General features: G+C 31.7%; 2 protein-coding genes across 4 annotated transcripts; both read right to left on the bottom strand.

Moving 5' to 3' along the window:
• Positions 1–401: 401 nt before the first annotated feature.
• LOC123220910 (serine/threonine-protein kinase-like protein ACR4) lies at positions 402–4,259 on the bottom strand. The gene is made up of 2 exons (XM_044643510.1): positions 3,766–4,259; positions 402–3,649 (listed from the first exon to the last, which is right to left on the bottom strand). Exon 2 carries the CDS (start codon positions 3,400–3,402, stop codon positions 631–633), a length of 2,772 nt encoding a protein of 923 aa, XP_044499445.1. The 5' UTR covers positions 3,403–3,649; positions 3,766–4,259; the 3' UTR covers positions 402–630.
• Positions 4,260–14,198: 9,939 nt separating this feature from the next.
• LOC123221585 lies at positions 14,199–20,618 on the bottom strand. 3 transcript variants are annotated; one of them, XM_044644408.1, is made up of 7 exons: positions 20,461–20,618; positions 19,770–19,908; positions 18,090–18,216; positions 17,881–17,993; positions 16,303–17,412; positions 14,774–14,811; positions 14,199–14,690 (listed from the first exon to the last, which is right to left on the bottom strand). In XM_044644408.1, exons 2-7 carry the CDS (start codon positions 19,902–19,904, stop codon positions 14,504–14,506), a joined length of 1,710 nt encoding a protein of 569 aa, XP_044500343.1. In that variant the 5' UTR covers positions 19,905–19,908; positions 20,461–20,618; the 3' UTR covers positions 14,199–14,503. The 3 variants fall into 3 exon arrangements, with proteins under 3 accessions (XP_044500343.1, XP_044500344.1, XP_044500345.1); XM_044644409.1 differs by having other exon boundaries at positions 19,770–19,904; positions 20,461–20,613; XM_044644410.1 differs by lacking the exons at positions 14,199–14,690; positions 14,774–14,811 and adding an exon at positions 15,650–15,959 and having other exon boundaries at positions 20,461–20,617.
• Between the last annotated feature and the right edge of the window lie 1,378 nt (positions 20,619–21,996).

Genomic DNA, 21,996 nt, shown 5'->3' with positions numbered 1-21,996 from the left:
AATAGCATACTTTGGGTGGGAAATAGTCCTTTGGCCAAAATTATACTTACATGGGTACCAGTCTAAAAACTTAAAACTTATACCCATTTTATGTGCGGACCGCATACTCGTGACAACTAGCTTGCTTTGCTTGGTCTAATTAATATCAATTACTCTCTCCCTATTTTCCTCCCATTTCCCATTAACTTTCTCAATTTTGAAAATTTTTTCATTAATTAATTAGTAATAAATATTTGTACAATAATTTATTTTTTTCCATAACTTCATAAACATACTTTTCACACACGAGTAATGTTATACCTATACAGTTTTATAATACATAATTGAATACTTATATAATGTATCACCATAAGTTTAAATTAAAGATAAAATAACACTAATTACATAATATAAATACTCAATTGTAAACTAAAAGATGTGTGAACATAATTTTATTGGCCGTAAACATTCTTCTCATAATCCATATGAAATTGCTTCACAACCATAAATAAGAGCTGGCAGTAGTGAAGAAACAGCAATGGTAGCACTAGTAATCCATAAAAGTACATCCTTTCAATCGGTTTCCCTCGTCAATTTTCCAACCAAATCATCCACCAGGAAGCTGAACAAAAGCCATCACAATGAATGAAGTTAGAAATTGTGCTGCAAGAACAAGTTTTCTTGAGGAGAAGCAGGTCCAATCTCTTCCTCCAAGCTCTTCAACCCATCTCCAACACTTCCCATGTTGCCCATATTTCTTGCTTCCAAGTTCTTACCATCAACATCTGCTTCTGAAACTGATGACTTTCTCCTCTGGGAAGATGTAACACTTGGAAAGGTTATCCATGAAGGAGCTCGAAACTCAAATCTTTGATCTTCAGCTTCAGCTACATCAGTTGTTTCAGAGGCTGATCGATTTGAAGACCTCTGTGATGATTTCTTATGCAATCTATTACTCCCCAGAATCACCTCAGTAGGCAAAATTGGTTGCTCAATGCAGGGGCTGCCCATCAGTTGGGCGAGTGCGCGTTCGAGGGCTGTTGTTACCTTATCCATTGATGGCCTCTCTTTTCCTCGCATCCTCACACATTTACAGGCCACATTTGCAATCCTTTTCAAGGCATCAAGATCAGGTGGAGGCTTCAAGACTGGATCAAGAATTGCAGATAAATCTCCGGTTTTGATCAAAGGAACTGCCCATTCAACTATATTGCCTTCATCATATTGCATATCAATAGCTTTTCGCCCACTAAGGATCTCCAGAAGCAACACCCCAAAGCTATAAACATCAGACTTGGTTGTAAGATAGTGGAGCCTGTAATACTCAGGATCTAGATATCCAAGGGTCCCAGCAGGTAGCTCAGCTAGGGGGGAACTACTATCTGCAGGTCCCAACAGAGAGAGACCAAAATCAGCAACTCTAGCATTGTGTTCTTCATCGATAAGGATGTTTGATGACTTGATGTCGCGATGAATAACAGGCGGGCAGGCATATCCGTGCAAATATTCAATCCCTCTTGCTGCTTGGACTGCAATTGTCACCCTTCGAATCCAATCCAGTTGCTCCTTTAAGGCCTTGTTCTTCCCATGAAGATGTTGGTGCAAAGAGCCATGAGCCATAAACTCATACACCAAAAGCCTTTCACCACCCTCTTCGCAATAGCCTAGCAGATTGAGCAAATGTGCATGGTTTAATCTCGACAATAGATCTAACTCTGTGTGGAATTCCTTCAAATTCTTCTGCTTATCTGAAGACATTATCGCCTTTTTAACCGCAACAATTGTCCCATCTGTGAGTACCCCTTTGTAAACACAAGAAAAACTGCCCCTTCCCACTTGGGATTCTTCCTTAAATCCCCCAGTGGCTCTCTCAAGTTCCTCATAACTGAACATTTGAGCTCTCCTTATCTTGAGTTCATCCAAGTCAGGTTGAATTTTGCCATTATCCTTCTGGTAGGAAGCATTAACACCACTGCCTTTGCACGACTTTGATGACCCTTTTGCTGAGCAATTACAGTTCCTTAACTTGTACCTCACGTATAAAATAGCAGTTAGAGAAATGACAGTTACAAGAAACACAGCAAAGGAAACCTCTGCAACGATGACCGGCAATTGCATTGACCAAAACCGTTCATTCTTCTTCCCTGCAACACCATTGTAGAGCAATGAAGAACAATTTGAGAAGCATTCAACTGAGGAACAACTTGAGCAATTGTAAACACAAACTCTATCTGATTTCAAAGTGCATTCAGCCTTCTGATACATTTCAGCAGGGCAACTGTTGCTGCAGGGCAAACAAACATGGGAATTTGGAGACTTGCAAGGGGCATGTTCATCACTAATTTCATATGAACCAGGAGCACAAGGCGTTGTTTTGCAAAGGCCAGGAGAGACTGCTAAAGGAAGAGAGGCTGGAAATTCAACTCCCCAACAAACTGGATGCAAAGACTTGTCCTGAAGAACTCCACAAGTGAAGTAGTCTCCAGCTGCAATCTCATAGACCTTAACGCCACTAGGAGGCGGTGTGTTTGGTTTGACAACAAACTGCCAACAAAGAACTCCATAATCATTGCGCTTAATTCCACAAGCATGAAACCTTCCTCCTACAATGGAAAACATTGGATCATTAGGAGGCAAATCAACATTCATCTGACCAGAAGAAGGCACGGGGATTTCTTCTTCAATGTCTATACTTCTTCCCCAACAAAAGGCTCTAGAATTCACCCCTTCTAAAATCCCACAAACATGAAAACCACCAGCTGCAATCTTTTGAAACTTCATTTCTTTGGGAATTAAGCTGATCACTCTGCTACTAGTTTCATCTCCCCAACATAGAACAGTCTTGTTCTGTGAAAACAGGCCACAATTGAACTCTGAACCAGCTGAAATCGACTGAATCTGCCCATCAAACACATAGTTTTTAGTCATGTTATAGCCCCAGCAATCCACATATGAGTAGTTTCTCCACTTTCCCGTTAAGGGCTTTCTTAAACCACATAAATGATAATCACCAGCACTGATTTCAACATATTCAGCTCCCTTGAGTATAGGCTGAGGAACTCCCAATTGAATATAGCCACTACTTCCCCAACAATATGGCTGATTTGTATCCATTAATAGTCCACAAACAAAGCCATCACCAGCAGTTAGACCTATAAATGGCAAATGAGAAGGAGTGCCATAGATAACTGCTGAATTGGATCCATAACAAGTCACAATATGAGAGCCATCTGACTTCAAGCCACAGAAAACCGCACCTTTTTCACCATAAGAACTGGCAATTGAAGACATTGAGCCTAGCCCACAAACTAAGCACAAAAAATTCGAAAAAACCAAAACAAGCACAAAAAATCCAGCTTTCCAAATGCTGCTTTTGAATACCCAGATGGGGAAATCTCTTGTCACAAAGCTTAAATTTTCCATCAAACCAACCAATTCAATCGTTCAAATATGAAAGATTCCCCCAGCCAGACTTTATAGTACTTAAGTAATTGGCCTCCAAGAATGTAATCAGATTAAGAATACACGGCTTCAGAGTTACATAACTTTGTTTGAGATTCAGATAACTAAAGCTAATATCCTTGAGTGCTTAGATTCGGAAGAAACACTTGTTCATAGAGAAACCACCTTCTAGAATGAAACTCAATTTTCTTCTATTTTTCACCCCAAGCTTCAAAAGAGAACAATGAGAGAAAACACCATAACTTACATGTTAATAAACATCAATGGAAGAGAGAATGTGACTAAAAACAACAAAACAGAAGCTACTAATACAGCCACACTTACGAAAAACCCGGATGAGAAATCCCTTCTTTAGTCAAAAGAGAAGCTGGAAAGTCACCGTAGTCTCACAAAAACAACACTTCCAGAGATAAGAAATCATCAAAAGTTTCAATTTTTCACAAAAACCCTCGTTAAAAAACACATTCTTGTTCTTTTTTTTTTTTTCTACAACATTGGATCAAACATGAACTCGATCACATTTGAAGCCAACATAAACTTCGTTCCTTGACTTCTGTTCCAAGCCAACGGTCCACTTCAAGTAAGACTAAAACTGACCTTAAACCGCAGTTATCCCTCTTCTTCCCATGCATGCATGTGGACTCATAAACAAAAACCAAATAGAAAAAAAGAAAGTGAAGACGAAGAAAAAGAAATAAGGGATGCTGAAAAGGGAAGCGAAAGAAGGGTAGCTGAAATGGTGGTTCAGAGGTGCAGGGAGGGAGTGAATAGGGAGATGGAGAGAAGAAAGAGGCAATAAAGAAGGCATAAAACAAGAGCATCTCAAAATGTGGAAATGTTGGTGAAGACATTAAATGCGAAGTTAATGTGCAGATGATCTTTTCCATGCCTCAATTACTGCAAAACTTTTTCGAAAATTTTTATCTATGCTATCTCATTTCATGCATGAATTCAATGTTTTTTCTTTATTATTTACTAAATTTTAACAGATATTAGGTGTTTCCTGCTGTGATTTTGCTTGTTTGTTTCTTCTTTTCAACCTGCATGCATTTATTAATAGTCTAATTTAATTAAATTAACTTGGAGTAATTTGAATAATAAAAAAAAATGTTTTATATATAAAAAAATATGAGTTTAAATTTTTTATAACGAGATATAAAAATCAAACTTTTAACTTACGAGTGTTCATGTGATCAGTCACTAGATTCAAAAAAAAAAAATATAGGGGTATATTCATATAATTAAATATTTTTTTTATCTTTATTTATATAAACTTATAAGTATTAATATCAATATATCATTATATAATTATATATTATTTTATTTTTAATTTAAAATTATTTGATTGATAATAATATATTATTATATAATAAATATATTATTATTATTAATATGTGAATTAATATTTATTATAAGTATATATATTGTAATTTGTTTTCATAGTGAAAAGGTTGCATCACTTTACATTTTTTATTGATCAACATAAAAAGACAATTGTGGCTTTGACCCATCGAAGGATTTGAAGGCAGAAAATAATTTCAAAAGGGCAATTTGGCTTTGGTGTAGGGGTTGCTAAATGTCTTTGACTTTTTTGGGTTAAATAATATAATAACATTATTGTCGTTTATTAAATGATAAAAAGCAGTATTTTCTACCTAAATTTTAATCTATTTTAAAAACACATTTACCATATTTTAAATATTTATATACTCATTTATAAACGGTTAAACTGTTAAACTTAACCAAAACGGTTAATCATAGAGTGTACAATCATTATTTTATTAATAATATTAAAATAAATAAAATTACATAAAACTTCCACCTTAGTTTAAAAAACTAATAATTTTCTCAAGATTAAGTTTAAAAAATTTTTCTTCCCCATAGGGTTTGGAAAACAAATCTGACCAACAATTTGGCTAATAGCAACCTCTAGGGGTGTTCAAAATTATCAAGTAACTGAATTAAACCGAAAAATAGGTTATTTGAAAAATTAGATGGGATTCTGATTCAAAAATATAGAAAAATTAATTTTTCAGTTCGGTTACTAGTTTGTCTAATTTTTAAATCCTGTTTTTAAAAATTTAAACAAAAAATTAATATATATTAAATATATTTTCAAAAAATTTGAAAAAATAATAAAATATGATAATTTTTTTAATTGGGTTCAAAAACTGGTTAACCAAAAATGCAGTTTGATTAATTGGTATTTTCAGTTCGATTCAAAATTGATTAATCTTTAAATCGGTTCGATTTTGGTTCATGATTTTTTATTTGGTTTTAAAAATTGACAAAATGATTTTGCACCCCTAGTGGCTTCCCTCTTCAGTGTTTCTCTCCTTCTCCAGTGGCTTCCTTCATGTCTAGAGGACGAAGGACAAAATTTCGTTATCTAGAGAAAAGACGACGAACATCATTCTTTGTGGTGATGGGTGGTCATTCTTCGTGGTCAGATCTAAAAAATAGGTGAAAAATGCTAGCCATTGACCAGAATGGTGATGGCCGAAGAAGGGAGACAAACCCTAAAGGTGAAATATTAACTTTTCAAACTTTGAGAATGTGGTGAAGTGTTAGTTTTTAAAACCTAAAAGGAAATAATATTAACTTTTAAGTTTAGTAGTAAAATGATGATTTTATCATTTTCTATAATTAAAAATTCTAACAGAAGTTAATCAATGGTAAGTGTCTGAATTTGGGTGGGAAATAGTCTTTTGGCCTTTATTAAAGGTTTTATTGAAGCTGTCAATTTATGTTATGAACATGATATGCGAAAAACAAGTTTCAGTTGAATATTTTTTACACAAATGGTAAACAAGTTGTGTTTGATTAATCTTTCATAACTCGAACACAATTATATATAAATATTGTATTTAAATTATATCGTTTTATGTCAAAACGGATCAAATCAAATCATTCGAAAGTGAAAAATATAAAACATATTTTTCTATGTCAAATGGGTTATATTATGACACGACACCATGTTAGTTGTCCCTAAAAGGAGTTAAATCAGTCATGTCTGCGTTGAGCGCCTTTTGATATATAATACGAAAAGACACACAACATGAATTGTCAGCCCTAGGTTTGATAGTGAGATAAGTTTGGTAGACTAATGTGTGGAGTTAATATTTTGTGAGCTAAAGTCTTACTATAAGTGATTAGGTGAACAAAAGATTACTTTAGGCATTATTATGTGCCAATAATAATCTAAATTATTAAATGTACAAGACAAAAAGAAAAATTTGAATGAAGGAGTAGATCATTATAAATCACAAAAACTCTTAAAAAGTAGTTTGGGTGATAAAATATGAGGTTTCATATATAAAAGAGTATGAGTTCAAGTTTCATCTAACAAAATATCAAGATTAAACTCTTGATTTACTTGATTTAATGGTTGTGGGATCGGTCATTGAATCCAAAGTTTGTCTTATTTGATATGATTGGTTTCAACCTGATGTAACCATCTGACTCAGGTGAGTTTCCTTGTTACAAAAAATATATATAAATAAAAAAAGTAATACTAAATACATCTAATTTTGAGTATTTACTTAATTCAATGATTGTGTGGTCAGTCACTAGACTAGAAGTTTGTCATACTCAATGTGGTTACCCAATATGGTGGTCAATGTACCTAGTTTTGAGTATTTAATTAAATATTTAAATAATATATTGATTAGATTTTATTTTATCTTTAATTCAAATTTACTTAATCACATGTCTAAATACATAATTAAATCCTTAAAACATAGTTTTGAAACCTAAATTGAATAGGTCTGGTTGGGATTCGATGTCCTATCCAATCTGATTAAGTTTCATTTAAGGATTCGCAATTCAACAATCGGTTCAATACGATCCAATGGAAGTAATACAACACTATACCACAAATTTATATGGTTTACACATTGTTTTTATTTTTATTTAAACTATTTTGCTTAGAAAATTTTTTGTAATTTTTAAGATTCGATCAAGTGTATATGTGTGTGTGTGTGTGTGTATATATATATATATATATATATATCAAAAAAGATTCAGATCTATTCTTGACTTTGAAAATAAAGTAATATTATAGGTATTAATTTTGAGTATATAAATATGATCAGTATTATGTATACTCACTTTAAATATATAAATAGATACATATTTATTTGTCCTTACATAATTGAATGTAACTTTATCGTTAATTCAAAATCACTCAATCATATAATAACATATATAAAAACGTACCTATTTATATATTCAAAATAAATAAATAAATATAATTTTATTGATATAATATATATATATATATATATATATATATTAAAGTGTATTATTAGTTATATGAATAAATATTATTTTATTTTATTTTTAATTTAAAAATATTTAATTATATAATATATATATTTATTTATTTATTTTTTTATCCAAAATAGCTGGATATAATTTTAAGTTGAAAACTATAGTGAGATCAAAACTTTAAAAAACAAAAAATTGACACGGAATTAATGAATTATTTGAGTGGGGTCAGCAGCCCCTACTCGTCCCTAAAGTTAGGAAAAATTATTTAATGGCTGATTTGATTAGAACATGATCTAACCGTTCATATCAATTACTTATTAATGATTCTCTTTGTGAATTTCCAAAATTTTATTAATTTTCTATACATTATAGGGGAGTGGGTATAAATGGAATAGGGTTTAAATATTTATCAATTTAAATAAAAAATAATTTAATTTAAGTTTAATTTAAATTTATCAAATCAATATTAAAAATAGTTTAAATTCAATTCAAATAAAAATGATCTATTTTGAATTTAACTCAAATTTATAGTTTAAATATATGAGTAGAATTTATTATTTAAATTTACGGTTTATTAATAAAAAATATTATTTAATATAATTATGTAATTTATAAATCAAACTAAATCGAACTCTTTATAATTTGAGTTCGACTAAATTTTAAAACAAATCAAATTTTTTAACTTAAATTTAGTTTATATTTAAAATAAATAAATTTAAACTAAATTAAATAAAGTGGAACCAGCTCGATTCAGGTTCAAATCAGGCTATATTGGGCTGAGTAGATATTTATCTAAAATTTCTCCCTTCAAAATTAAAATGACTTAAATGCCCCTTAAAATGACGTAAATTTAACTACTTGTACAGTCAAAGAGAAGGCGAGACATTATATCATTATAAATATATATTGCCGACAAAAGCATTGAGCCCCACGAAGAATTAATATTATTAACTTTTCACATTTATTTTTGTTATTTTTAATCACCCAATTATAACAAGAGGCAAATAAATGTGGATTCAAATTGAATTCAAATAAGAATTAATTTAAGTAAGAAAGAGTTTTGAAAGGTCAAAGGACTTATTCTCACTCAAAGAATCTTCTAATCTCAAATTTTTACTTTTTAATTATAAAAATTTTAAACGTCTATCTATAAAAGATTAAAAGTCCATCAATTTTAAAGATAAAATCAATATTTTATTTGTAATATTAAAAATAAATTAAAATTTAATTTTTTTCCTCTAAAACCCTAAAAACTAAAAGTTTACCCCTTTAATCAAGTTCTAAAAAATTACATTTTTTCCCCTACGATTTAGTTTTTAAACTCTAACGTCATCTCTGGTGTCATTATCGGTGGCCTCTCCCTCTCCTTCCAACGATCTCTTTCCACTCAACTCGACCTCTGATTAGCGTCAAATAAAGCTTGGGAGATGAAGAGATTCATCGAAAAGACAAAGATGAAAATCTCATCTTTATTTGGAAATATGATCATCTTCTCAATGAAGCTTTTCTTCTCCCAAACTACATCGGATGTCGATCAAGTATCCAATTGAGTAGAGAGAGATCACTGGAGAGAGACAATGACACCAAAGATGATGTCAAAGTTTGAAAATTAAACCTTAGGGGGAAAATGTCATTTTTTAAAACTTGGTCTATAGAGGAAATAGTTAGGTTTTAGGGTTTAGGGGGGAAAAGAAATAAAATTTTAGAGGGTTAGGGTTCTATTAATTTTAATCGTCTATAAGTGGATAAATAAGATTTTCAAAGTTAAGAGATAAAAACTTGAAATTAGAGGATACTTTGAGTAGAAAATAGTCCTTTGGCCCTTTTGAAACTGACTCCATTTACAGTGATTGTCATTGTCTTTAATCGTGTTCTTTTTCTCTTCTGATTTCTTTCTCTTTCTCTATTATCAATCATTTTTGTTTAAGATGAAAATGATTTGGGTGAAAAGAAAAAAAATCGAAAAGTTTGCCAGAGAGAGAAGGAGAGAAGCAAAGAAAAAGATGACAAACTTTGTCATCTCCAATGATAATTTAATACCGTAGAGAGAAATAATCACTTTTCAAATTTTAAATAAAAAAATTTATTAGATTTATAAATTAAATAGAAGAAATATGATAATTTTTTAATTTTTAATACTTTTATTTAAATGATATTTTTATTTTTTAACTCTGATAATAAATTTTAACATAAAAATAAATATTTAATTTTTTAAATTTAATGGAGAGAATCTTGTAATTCCGGCAAAACTTGGGTGGGAAAAATATTTGGCCTTCAAATAATGACAAACAAATTTAGCATTCTGTTGTTGTTGTACATAAAATTTGTCTTTATTTGTGTGTCAACAGGTTGGAAATGATTTTTTCTTATTGATTTGCTAGGTTTGCTGTGGAACACAATCCTTAAAATCGCCAATAAGTTGTGATTTTGTTTGAAAATTTCAGTATCTTGGCAAGAAATTAAGGGGCAACTCTGTCAATATATTATATTTTTTGTCTATACATAGAGAATTTTTTTTTATTATATAATGTTGTCAAGATGATTTTTTTTTAATTTTTTAATTTAATTATTTATTAACAAACAGGGTTGTATTCTACCTTGAGCTTAAATTCAAGTTTTGGTTTAATAAATTAAGTTTAATTTAATTCAAATCAAATTTAAAATTAAATTATTTTAAATTATATTTATGTCTCGATTCATAAATTTTAAGTCAATCTCAAATTAATCTTAATTTAAATCTTATTCTGGTTCGATCTAAATCAAATCTAATCCTATTAATGAAAAAACCTATTCAGCCACTTCGAAGAAAGACAGATTTGTATTCAATGACCTATTTCTGCTTTTGTTGGGAATAATTTTTTAATAAATTTTAATAAAAGTGTAAGACTTTTTGCTTTGTTGGGAATAAGTTTTTGCCCTTTTTAGAAATACCTATTTCTGCGGCTTGAATCATCATGTCGTTAATGTTGTTGCCATATACATTGGATTAGACTAGCTAGAATGACATATCACGGTTTTGTAAAAGGCCAAAGGACTATTCCCCACCCAAAGTATATTGATATCTTAAAGTTTCTCCTGTAAACTTTGAAAATATCATTTACCCACCTATGATTGATTAAATTTACGAAACCCTAACTCCTAAAAATTTGATCTCATTTTCCCCCTTGAAAGTTTAAAAATTAACTTTTTCCCCCAAACAAAGTTTGAAAAAATCATATTACCCCCCTAGGGTTTAGCTTCAAAATTTGTTCACTTTTTCCGATTGGTCATCTCTCAGTCCCGACGGTTTCCTTTCCTCTGATAGCCTCCCTCAACTCCAACCCAACCCCTCCAACACTGAGAGTCGTCATCTGGGAAGAGAAATCGTCTTCCCAGATGAAAATGAGATGACTCGTTTTTCCTTGGGAAGAAGACTCGTCTTCATCTAAGAAAATAATTTATCTTCCCAGACGACAACTCTCAACACTAGAGGGGTTGGGGTAAAATTGAGGAAGACTGTCGAACGAAGGGAAACCATCGAGAGGAAGAGACAGTCGACGATAGTGTTAGAGAAAGTGAACAGATTTTAAAACTAAACCTTAGAGGGTTAATGTGATTTTTTTAAACTTGGTTTAAGGGACAAAAGTTAGTTTTTTAAATTTAGGAGGGAAATATGAAATCATATTTAAATTTATTTTTAATATTAAATCTAAAATAACAATTTTACCCTTAAAATTAACAGATTTAAATGGTTATAAGTGGATAAATAAAAATTTTAAAATTAACATAAAGAACTTTGAAAAATCAGCATACTTTGGATGGGAAATACTCCTTTGGCCTTTGTAAAATGACAAGGCACAAAATCAACACCTCACAGAATAAAAAACACGGCGCAAAAGAAATCAAAAAATTCAAATTCCATGCAAATTGACAGAAATCTCACGTTTGATGTATTTACAGGGGTTGTACTCGGCTCAACTTCACGTGGGTCTATCTCAAATCAAGCGTGAGCCAGAATTCTTTACTCATCTGAAAACTAAACGTACCGAGTTAAAGAGAATTTTGGTTTAGTCCAACTCACAAACCAGTCATTTGTCTTGATTTTATTTGAGATTGATTGAAGTTTAATCAAGACAAGCCAAAAGATTAGTAAACCTTATTATTTTAATAAGAGATATTAATTAAAATCAATAAAAAAAATTTTACATAAATATTTTTAGGTAAACATATAACGATTTTACTTTTATAGACATATTTATTTTTAATTTTAAAAATACTCTCTCCTAGTTTATTACGTCACTCTTAATGATTTACGTTATGTTCGACTGTTTAAAATTTTTTTAACAGATTTGATAATTTCTTATTTGAATTATCACTAATTTACGTTCTAAAGATTAAAAATATATTTAAAAATTGATAAATTTTTGTTTAGGTTTTAAATATAGACAGTAACGAAAAAATAGCATAGATGAGAAGAATAATGAGTGTAAATCGATGTTGTATCATAGTGCATATGAGACGTAAAGGATGCGTGCAATGCGCATACAGGGTGCATACAGAGTACATACAGGGAGCACAGTACGTAAAACTCATTTTAAAATCTAATATAATATAATATTTAAAAAATATAATAAATATACCTATAACAATATAATATATAATAATATTTAATATAATATATAATAATAATAATAATAATTTTTAAATATATATTATATTGTTATATATATATTTATTATATTTTTTAAAACAGAGATGCGAACATGTGTTAGATTTTAAAATGAGTTTTACGCACCACACATCCTGTATGCACCCTGTACGCATCATGCACGTACTTTGTACGCACCCCACACGCATCTTGTACGCATCGTATATGCACTCTGCATGCACCCTACATATCATGTACACACCTTTTACACCTCATACACACCGTAATACAACATCGGTTCGCACTTAACATTCTCCTCATCTATGCTATTTTTTTGTTATTATCTGTATTTGAAACATAAACAAAAATTTATCAATTTTTTAATATGTTTTTAATCCTTAGAACGTGAATTAGTAATAGTTAGAATAAAAAATTATCAAATCTATTAAAAAAATTTTAAGCGACCGAGTATAACATAAATTATTGAGAGTGACGTAATAAATTGGAAGAGAGTATTTTTAGAATTAAAAATAAATTTATCTATAAAAGTGAAACCGCTGTACATTTACCTAAAAAGGTTTACGCGAAATTTTTTTTACCAATTTTAATTAATATCCCTTTTAATAATAAGAAAAATAATACTAATTTGACATTTAAAACAACATTATTATGAATACTACTAAAATATGCTACAAATTTTAGCCAGACAAACAAACCATAAACTCAAACCACAACAATAACCACAAATACACGTCGAGCTTCGAGTTTCAAACTAATTACCCTAAATCCAAGTTCGACAAACCCGAACCAAGCTTAAACCATCCTATCATACATCCAAACCAAACTTGAATCAACTCATGTTTAAGTTCAACTCAATTTGTATCCAACCCTAGTATTTACTTACATGAATAATACTACACATTATTTTTTTTTACTAACTTGTTCACATAAACTGATGTATCATAATGTCATTGAGTGATTTAATTGATTAGTTTAACTCTAATTCAAAAGAACAAAATTATGTGAGAGCACCCAATTTAATTGTCAGATAATGTGTCATTATACGATTAAATGATTTTGAATAAACGATAAATTTAATCATACGATGATATAACATTTAAATACTCAATTGAATACTCAAAACTAAATGCAAATAATATTATTCAATTCAAAATCACCCAATCAGAAAAGATAGTAAGTGTAATATTATTCCACTTGAATCAGATTAAAGGCAATTTGCCACCGTAGTGAGAAAAGATGAGGATAAAAAGGCTTTGGTCCATGCCAAAAGATAAGCTAATATCTGCAGCAAAATTACGAATACAAAACATGCTCCAAGATTTTAAACATTTATAAACCATGGAATCATTCAATAACAAGTTGTATAAAACTTGAACTCATAAATCTAACTCCTGAGACAGATCAACCCGTGACGGCACAGTCACTGAGTTAACAAAGATTTTCCATATTTTCACCACACCAGCTGATTTGAATACTAAATACAACACAAAATTCACTCAAAATGGTATGCAAAAACAAAGCAACACATCGGTTTCATTCAACATCAAACAATACTGATGTTTCGAAAAAAGTGAGATCAAGAAAAGCTTTATACTTACTATGCTCTGCACTGGGGCTTCGAAATATTGAAATGCATTGCTGTCACTCAGAAGTGGTAAGCTGCATTACAGGCATTAATAGCTCACTGGAGGGTGCATAAAGATAGTCACTCCGAAAAATTTCAAAGGCAAGATGTTCTTGGAGAAAATATAGTTATTCAGAAAAAACAGTTTCTGAAACTACCATCAACCCGCAAACAATTTCACAGTCAAAAAGACAACTTTGACACACCTCAAAGTAATCCAGAAATTTCCATATATAGATAAAAACATCAATCACTCTAGATGCTCATTTTCTAGTTCTTGTTTATGTTTTTGCACCAAATTTATTCACTAAAAAGAATAAATGAGTGATCATCCAGTTCAATTTGGGTATAATGAAAAGCAGATGAATTGGATCAAATGGCTATAGAGGATAAACATTATATAAGAGTAATACATGATCTGATGATTATGATTATTGCACCTTTGAGGTCATCATAAAAACGTTATGCAGATCATGTAATGATTTCATTTTATGCAATTGGATGACTAAAGGGAAGAATCAAGGAAGAACTTTAGGAACCAGCCGTTTGGACCTCCTCAGGAGGACCTTCCCAGCCATATGCTTGGCGCTTCTTAAAATCCTCGTACTGTCCATATGAGGCCTCTTTTTGTTACGTTCTTCGTCAGATCTTGAGTTATGAACCCTTAAACAAGTCTTGCCAAGTGAATTATCCAATTGTGAGCATCTGAAATAGTTATATACATATGCTAAGACAATGACAAAAGTAAAATGAACAATATGTATTTCCACTGAGAACAGAAAAATTACTCTGAGCTCTCCCCTCCATCGACAGGTTTGTTCCCTTCCTGCAAAAAATAGTGTAGACATAATTTGTGGTGCATGCAAAATACCAAGCATAAACTTAATACATATCTAGCAGCAAAATTTTCGGAACAGATAACCTGATCTACTAATTTCAATCTTTAATTAATAATCTAAAACTGTGCAAGGAAAAATAGCCAACATGATAATTGTTTTTGCTCTCTGTTTGTTGTGCAAGCCAGGAGAAGCTGAAGGAGTTATATGAGAAGAAAAAAATGCAAAATAATTTCTTTTAGAAGAAAAAATATTTTCAACTCATAAAACTAACCCAATAACAAGGAAGCATCCATTGAAGATAGTCAAATTGACTAAGCAGTCTCCTGTGGAAATTAAACTTCCAAACAAGAACACTGCAATATGAAATGTGTGATTTCCTTTTTCCTTTTCCCTCCTTTTCCTCTTCATTCATTTTTTTATTTAATTATTTTTCATAAAAAAGTGAAAGAACTTCATTAAGAAATGTGAACGAAGGTTCCTGAAGTCAACCCAACAAAGCATAACTTTACATCTTTAATAAAGTTCAACAAAGGAGAATACAAAATTGAACCAAAACAGCATTCCAATTGGTTAAATTAAAAATTAAAAAGAAGCATCCTAAGATTGCATAGAAATCCAAGCCCACAAGGATGTCAACCAAAAATCAAACCCCTCATCATAAGCATCTTAAAACACTCTTCAATACCTTTCACTTCAAATAACCCACAATAATCAACTCATATGTCTGAAAATTAAACTTCCAAACAAGTACACAACAACATGAAATGTGTGATTTTCTTTTTTTTCCCTTCTTTTTCCTTTTCATTCATTCTTTTATTTAATTAGTTTTCTTATCAAAGTGAAAGAACTTCATTAAGAAATATGAATAATGTTACAATGAAGGTTCCCGAAGTCAACCCAACAAAGCATAACTTTACATCTCTTATAGAGTTAAACAGAGAAGAATACAAAATTGAACCCAAACAGCATTCCAACCAGTTAAACTAAAAAATAACAAAGAAGCATCCTAAGAGTGCATAGAAATTGAAGCCCACAAAGATGTCAACCAAAAATCAAACCCCTCATCATAAGCATCTTAAAACACTCTTCAATTCCTTTCACTTCAATTAACGCAAAAAGTCGCCAAATGTGGTTTCTGCAATCAAAACAGTGCAAATATAAATCAAAAAATTGTATTTAGTTTTCACTTATCTTTCAAGTTTTTCTTTTTTTCTCTATTGCTTGACTGCCCATTATATCTTAAACTCATCTTAGACATAATAATCATGCAACACCATGACAAAACACATTGTAATATAGTTCTGAAGCCCATATATTCTCCACAATGTACAGGCAAGCAAACCACAGTACAGGCAAGAAAACATTTTGAGCAGTATCTTACTGTCCTTTTAATTCACTGAATCAAAGTGCAGTAATATGCTGATATTTAATGCACTTATGGTAGAAGCCTGAAAATTAGAAGAAAAAAAGGGTCATACCCATTCTTCAACAGATGTAGGCAAATGAGTCCTGCCAATGCCAATATCAGGCTCACTTGAATTGGCTAATGTACTTTGTTCTGTTTCTGTATTGTCCATTACAAATTCACCATTTTTACAAGGTATGGATGATGCGTCTTTCTGCTGAATCTCAGCCCCCAACAGTGACACCTCCTTAGAACCACCAGTTGGGCAACCAGCAGTTACCACCTGAGAATTTGCAAGGCTGCAACTGTTTTCCACTGTCGAGTACTCCCAGAATTCACTGCTGGGCCTTGAATTCTGATGTTCTAATGTGGCAAGACTTTTTGGACAATCTAATATACTTACAAAAAAATTTCTAGATAATTTTTTCCCAGGAGTATTAACATCTGAATCGACAATTGTTGAACATCCATTTTCATCAGTACAAGAACGAGTACCATCAGGTACATCAGAATTGGGTTCCGAAGAGACAAGTCCTTTATCTTCCTGTAAATGCTCAGACACAACCACAGCAATGCTGCTTGGTTTTATTGCAATAGATGTTAAAGATCCATCACCTCCATCAGGTTCATTGAGCATTGAGTCTTTATTTTCTTTCATAAATTCACTTGGGGAAGAGCCAGAAGGCACATTGCCATCCTTGACTTGTTGACCATCTATATTTTGTAGAAAGGAATTTTTTAGCTGTATGTTACTCTCTCTGAAGTGCCCAAGCTCCTGAGGAAAACTAGAAGACTTGTTCTGACACATGTTCTCATAAATATTAACTTCACTTTTCAACTTTTGAATCCAGTCTGATGGGCTAGAACTCAGGTCAACACAAAGGTTAATCCCCTCTTCATTGCGGACATAAAACTCGAAAGAAGATGAAGAAGCTGCTTTAAAAGTGCTTGTAGAAGGGAAAATGTCTTTGGTAGGGCATGAATCAGAGTTTACATCTGTTACATTTATTTGTTGAATTGGGTAAATATCCTCCACCCAGTTATCTCTTGCAATACCTGAAGAATCCTGGCACCAGTTTGTCGTGGGAGACACTTGGCTGTCAAAATCATTCCTACCCCATTGAGAAACAAAATGACAGTTTGATGTTGCCTGGAAACATAACATGGAGCAACCATGGCTTTCCTGTATTTACACATGCATTAAAAATTTCAGGAACACTAGATTCCAGTGATATAATATATACAGACAGATAACATCTTCATTCTTCAAATCCATGAGAACTAAAGCATTAAAAGTACAGATGAATTTCTGTTTTTCTTAAAAGGAAAGAATATTGTCTTTTAAAGTAATTCTTATCTTGCCTTCGCTTAATGTGAAAAGCAGCAGCCATGAAATCCTCCACCATATGTGATCAAGGAAAAGAACTACGTCTCTTTTTTTTTTAAATTAAAAGGGGGAGAGGGGAAGAAATGAAGTAAATTGTGTGAAATAAAGTCAACCAACACTTGGACCTCTCTGGTGATCTCTCTAGTAAGTTAAAAGCAAAAGAAAGCACAATGTTAAATCTATATGGCTCTATCTTGTGTCAACAGACTTTTTGCTGACAAAAATAGCACACAGGAACATATACATCCATTAAGAGTACCATACCCCATCATAAGTTTTATCCCCCGAGCAATGATCGAATTCATTACTTCTAAAACTTTGAGAAATTTTTCTTCTGTTCCCTCCCTCTCTTAAGCAGGAGTGCAGTTCATGTCTATCTGCAGAAGCACCAAATCATTATTCAAGCATTTCTTTTAAAAAATAAAATAAAATTGAAGCATAGTTTCATCAACCAACTGCTAAATGATACATACCTTCTCTGGGATACTCCAAAGGATTAGCCGATGCCCCAGGCAGCAGTGCTGCTTTGCAACATGCAGGAACTGAAACCGCTCTGACCTCACCTAATCTTTTTCCAGAGAGTATTGAATTTGTGTTCTTCTGAAAATTTGTCAAACGTCAAGATGGTGTATATATTGGCTTGGAAAAAGGAAGTTCAGATTTCACATCTTAAGGGAAAAAATAGTTTAAACAGTGAAGTAAAAAGGATGGTGACAGAAGGAAACTTGTTATAGAAAATTTCATGACAGGTAAACAACAAAAAAAGTGGACAAACAATGAGCACCTATTTACCAAGAATAAGTATGAAGTGAGATTAATAAATATTTAGCTTTTCTTTTGTAAGAAATATGATAATATATTATAAAAAGAAATATAGATTTACAAGATGGTGAATCAATGTTACATCAACATTAATACATGTAAGTAAGAACTTAGAAGCCATTTAAAGAAAGACAAAAGAAAAAGACTTTTCCGGCTGATTATTCCAAAACCAGTGCCAGCTTACATAAATCATGAAGTTCACCCACTCACCATTCAAATGTTATTTTATTCAATCTCAATAAAATAGGTGGCTTTAAAAAGTTAAAGCTAATGAACACAATGATATTATGGTTGCTTTGGAATACAGAATACCAGTAGAAAACACTAAGAAATAATAACATACTTGCACAAGGCATATACCAAGAGAGATTGACATATGTTATTGAGAAAAGAAATTGAGAAAAGAAACATGGCCTGTTATAAAAGGGAAAAGTCTCAGAGAACTTCTAAGGTGACAGGATTGCTTCAGCAAAATGAGTTTCTCCTGGTTGTAGTTCTCTTGATAAATTGTAACCACAAATATTAATAATTGTGAAAGAAACTATGGTGTCAAAAGCAGGCCTTGATGATTCTCATTGGAAAAGTAATAGATGACACGTATTAGGAGATTACAAAACCCTCCAATGTAATGAGTATGTGGAAGCAGACTTTTTTAAGTTACCAACAAAGATTACAGATATGCATCCAGATAATGTGAATTAATGCAGAAACCTTAAATGGTATCTTCATCATGTTACCAAAACCTTCTGAGAAGGCTTCATAACATCTTAATAAAACTTGTCCAACTATTTGGCCAAATATCCTTCACCTAGGCTGAAATCAAGAAAACCCTTCTAAACTCCAAAGCCCCAATTACACCAAAACAAAAACTATGTCCTTGTCACAAACTCATCAATGATAGAGTGATCTCATGTAATATAGGAAATTTTCCCCGAATAAGCAGTCAACTTCAAGTATAATAAGGTTCAAAAACACCACCGAATAGTCCATTTTCCATAATCTTGGAAATGGAACTTGATCCACACATATTTAGCCATTTCTGAACTCCAATCATCCAAAAACGCAATTAACTACTATATTTCTAGAGCTACCCAGTGTTGATGCATAATGTAAATTTTCTTCCAAAAAATTAATAATACTTCCTAGCACACAAAAAAGGTTCATCAGGTGTTGGTACATAAAAAAGAATCAAATAAAAAAATTCATTACTGTGAATGAACATGAAGTCCATTGCAAATTAACACTAAAGAATTGAATAAAGCATCTAGCGTAAATACCAATGCAACAATTGATCATATCATCAACACAAACTGAAAGAATCAATCAAGTACCTCAAAGAAAGAAGCCAAAGATTTAGCCATTTCTGAACTTGACCTATTTGCAGGCAAACCATACTTCTTACACAAAGATTGAAGCTCCTTCCTTGACAGTCTTGCACGCAACTTTGCATCTCCTTTATTCTTCATCTATCTAAACACAAACAACCAACAAATCTTGCATTAAGTTCCAAAATAATAACTTACACAAGCAAATTACATCAACCAACATTAAGTTTCATACTTACAACATTCAACATTAAATTAATGAGCAATAAAATATTATACCGCAAACTGAAATTTTATTTTAGGTTAAAGTTTGTCACGCTGCACGTTAAAGCTCTGAAGTTCCAAAGTTACCAAAATCTCCCGTAACGTTACCAGGATTTTACATCTGGAAACCTAATATGATCTCTAGAATCAACTATACGCGCAAAAACAATAAATTTAAGTACACAAAATTGAGATTTAAAATAAACAAACAGGTAAATAAACCAAGCCAGATACATTTTGTCTGTTTGGTAGCTCGGTAAGGAAGGAAAATTTTCTTTACAAAACGCGTCTTAAGGCAGAGACCTTGATTTCTTTTCTTTTCCTTTCCTTTCCTCTGTCTTTTTTTTTTCCCCTCTTTTGTTAAGGTTTGTATCGAGAGAGAGTGAGAGTAAAAAGAACGAAGCAGTAGAAACGAAGCGTGATTGTTCGTTACCTGATCGGGAGATTTTCCGAGAAAGTTAGCGAGAAAGTGAAAGAAAACGCAGAAATTTTGTACTCAAAAGCACTGAGAAGAGTAAGTCGTCTAGCGCACGCCAGAGAGAAAGAGCTCCAAAGCTTCAAATCTGTTTTTGGTTTTTTGTTTTTGTATCCGATAGTTGCGGAGATTTGGAGTTGGAACGCAAAGCGAAGTGGCATTTTTGTAAATAAATAGATTTGTTGAGGGTGTTTTGTAAATAAATAAAGATTAATGATCTTTACACATCAGTCTTTTATAAATGATTTTTAAAAAGAAAATTAATTAAAATAGTATACTTTAAATATTTTTTAAACAATTTTTTATATGGATATACTCAAGAAATATATGTTTTGTCGAAATTATCCATACACCTACCCAAGACTGGACTCGAACTGAGCTTATTCGAACTCAAGTTTAAGCTCGATTTGGACGAGTCAACCTCATACGAGCTCGGTTGAGCTGAAGTTCGAGCTATTCATCAAAATTTTCAATTAAAATTTTTGATACAAAATGACGTCGTTTTGATAAATATGTATTAAAATGATATCATTTTAATAACGAAAAATATGTCGAACTGAATTCGAATAGAGTTTGAGCTTGACTTTTATGAACTCGAACTTAGTTATATGTAAACCGAACTGAACTAGAGTTCAATTCCATCAGGCCAATATTCATTCCAAATATAAAAATTTTAATTTATACTATTACGAGTGATAACAATTGGAATCCTTATAAAAGAGATTTTGTTTCATGTCAATGGCATGAAACAACCTGGAACAGATCGGCTTATGGGAAGCAACCTGGAATAGATCTCTTCGTCTCTAACTAAGAAATCTGTTTCAAATTACTTCTCGTGCATCGACTAATGGTTTAAGGTGAAGGGGGAAGATTATCGGTGTTGGAGAGGGGGAATATAATTTTTCAAAGTTAGAAAACTTTAAACAGAAGTAAGGTTGTTAATTTTTAAAACTTAAAAGAGAAAATGTAATGAAGTTTATATCTTATTAATATTATTAATAAAATAATGATTTTATTTTTTTTCTTATTAAAAATTCTAATGACAATCATGTTATGAGTGGAGCATTAAGTTTTTTAAATCCTATAAATGTTACTTTGAGAATGCAATTAAACTTGGCAGGGAAATAAACCTCTGGCCTTAATTTAATTACAAACGTAAATATTCAATGACAAAAATTCCTTTCCCAAGTTGTGAGATTCTTTGTCAACAAGTAAGGATGCTCACGTGATGAGTAGGTCCCCCGACTACAAAACAAGACGAGGTTGTTTGGTAGTCCTTTCGTGGTCTATCATAGGTTGCGGTCAATGTTCATATCCAAAATTTTCAACCTGAAAAAAGGGGTCAATAATGCTTTTGTTTGTATTTTTATTTTTTTTCAAGGGGCCGCATCCCCCGTTTCACAAAGGCAAATGAGAAACTTAAAAAAAAAGGTATAAATTAAGAGAAGACTATAATTGTTAATATAATTTTGTTCTTCGATGGTTAGCAAGAAC

This window comes from Mangifera indica, chromosome 7 (genome assembly GCF_011075055.1).
Source record: "Mangifera indica cultivar Alphonso chromosome 7, CATAS_Mindica_2.1, whole genome shotgun sequence".
NCBI lineage: Eukaryota > Viridiplantae > Streptophyta > Magnoliopsida > Sapindales > Anacardiaceae > Mangifera > Mangifera indica.
The sequence above is the reverse complement of the archived record's forward strand: the minus strand, read 5'-3'. Positions and strand labels throughout refer to the sequence as shown.

Bases quoted from the DNA above. Each gene is read 5' to 3' on its own strand.
- LOC123220910 (XM_044643510.1), bottom strand. From the start codon at position 3,402: ATGGAAAATTTAAGCTTTGTGACAAGAGATTTCCCCATCTGGGTATTC.
- LOC123221585 (XM_044644408.1), bottom strand. From the start codon at position 19,904: ATGAAGAATAAAGGAGATGCAAAGTTGCGTGCAAGACTGTCAAGGAAG. The intron at 17,994-18,089 runs GTATGTATCATT...GTGCTTCTGCAG, and splicing joins TTTGGAGTATCCCAGAGAAG to ATAGACATGAACTGCACTCC. The intron at 17,413-17,880 runs GTATGGTACTCT...GTGTAAATACAG, and splicing joins GGGATAAAACTTATGATGGG to GAAAGCCATGGTTGCTCCAT.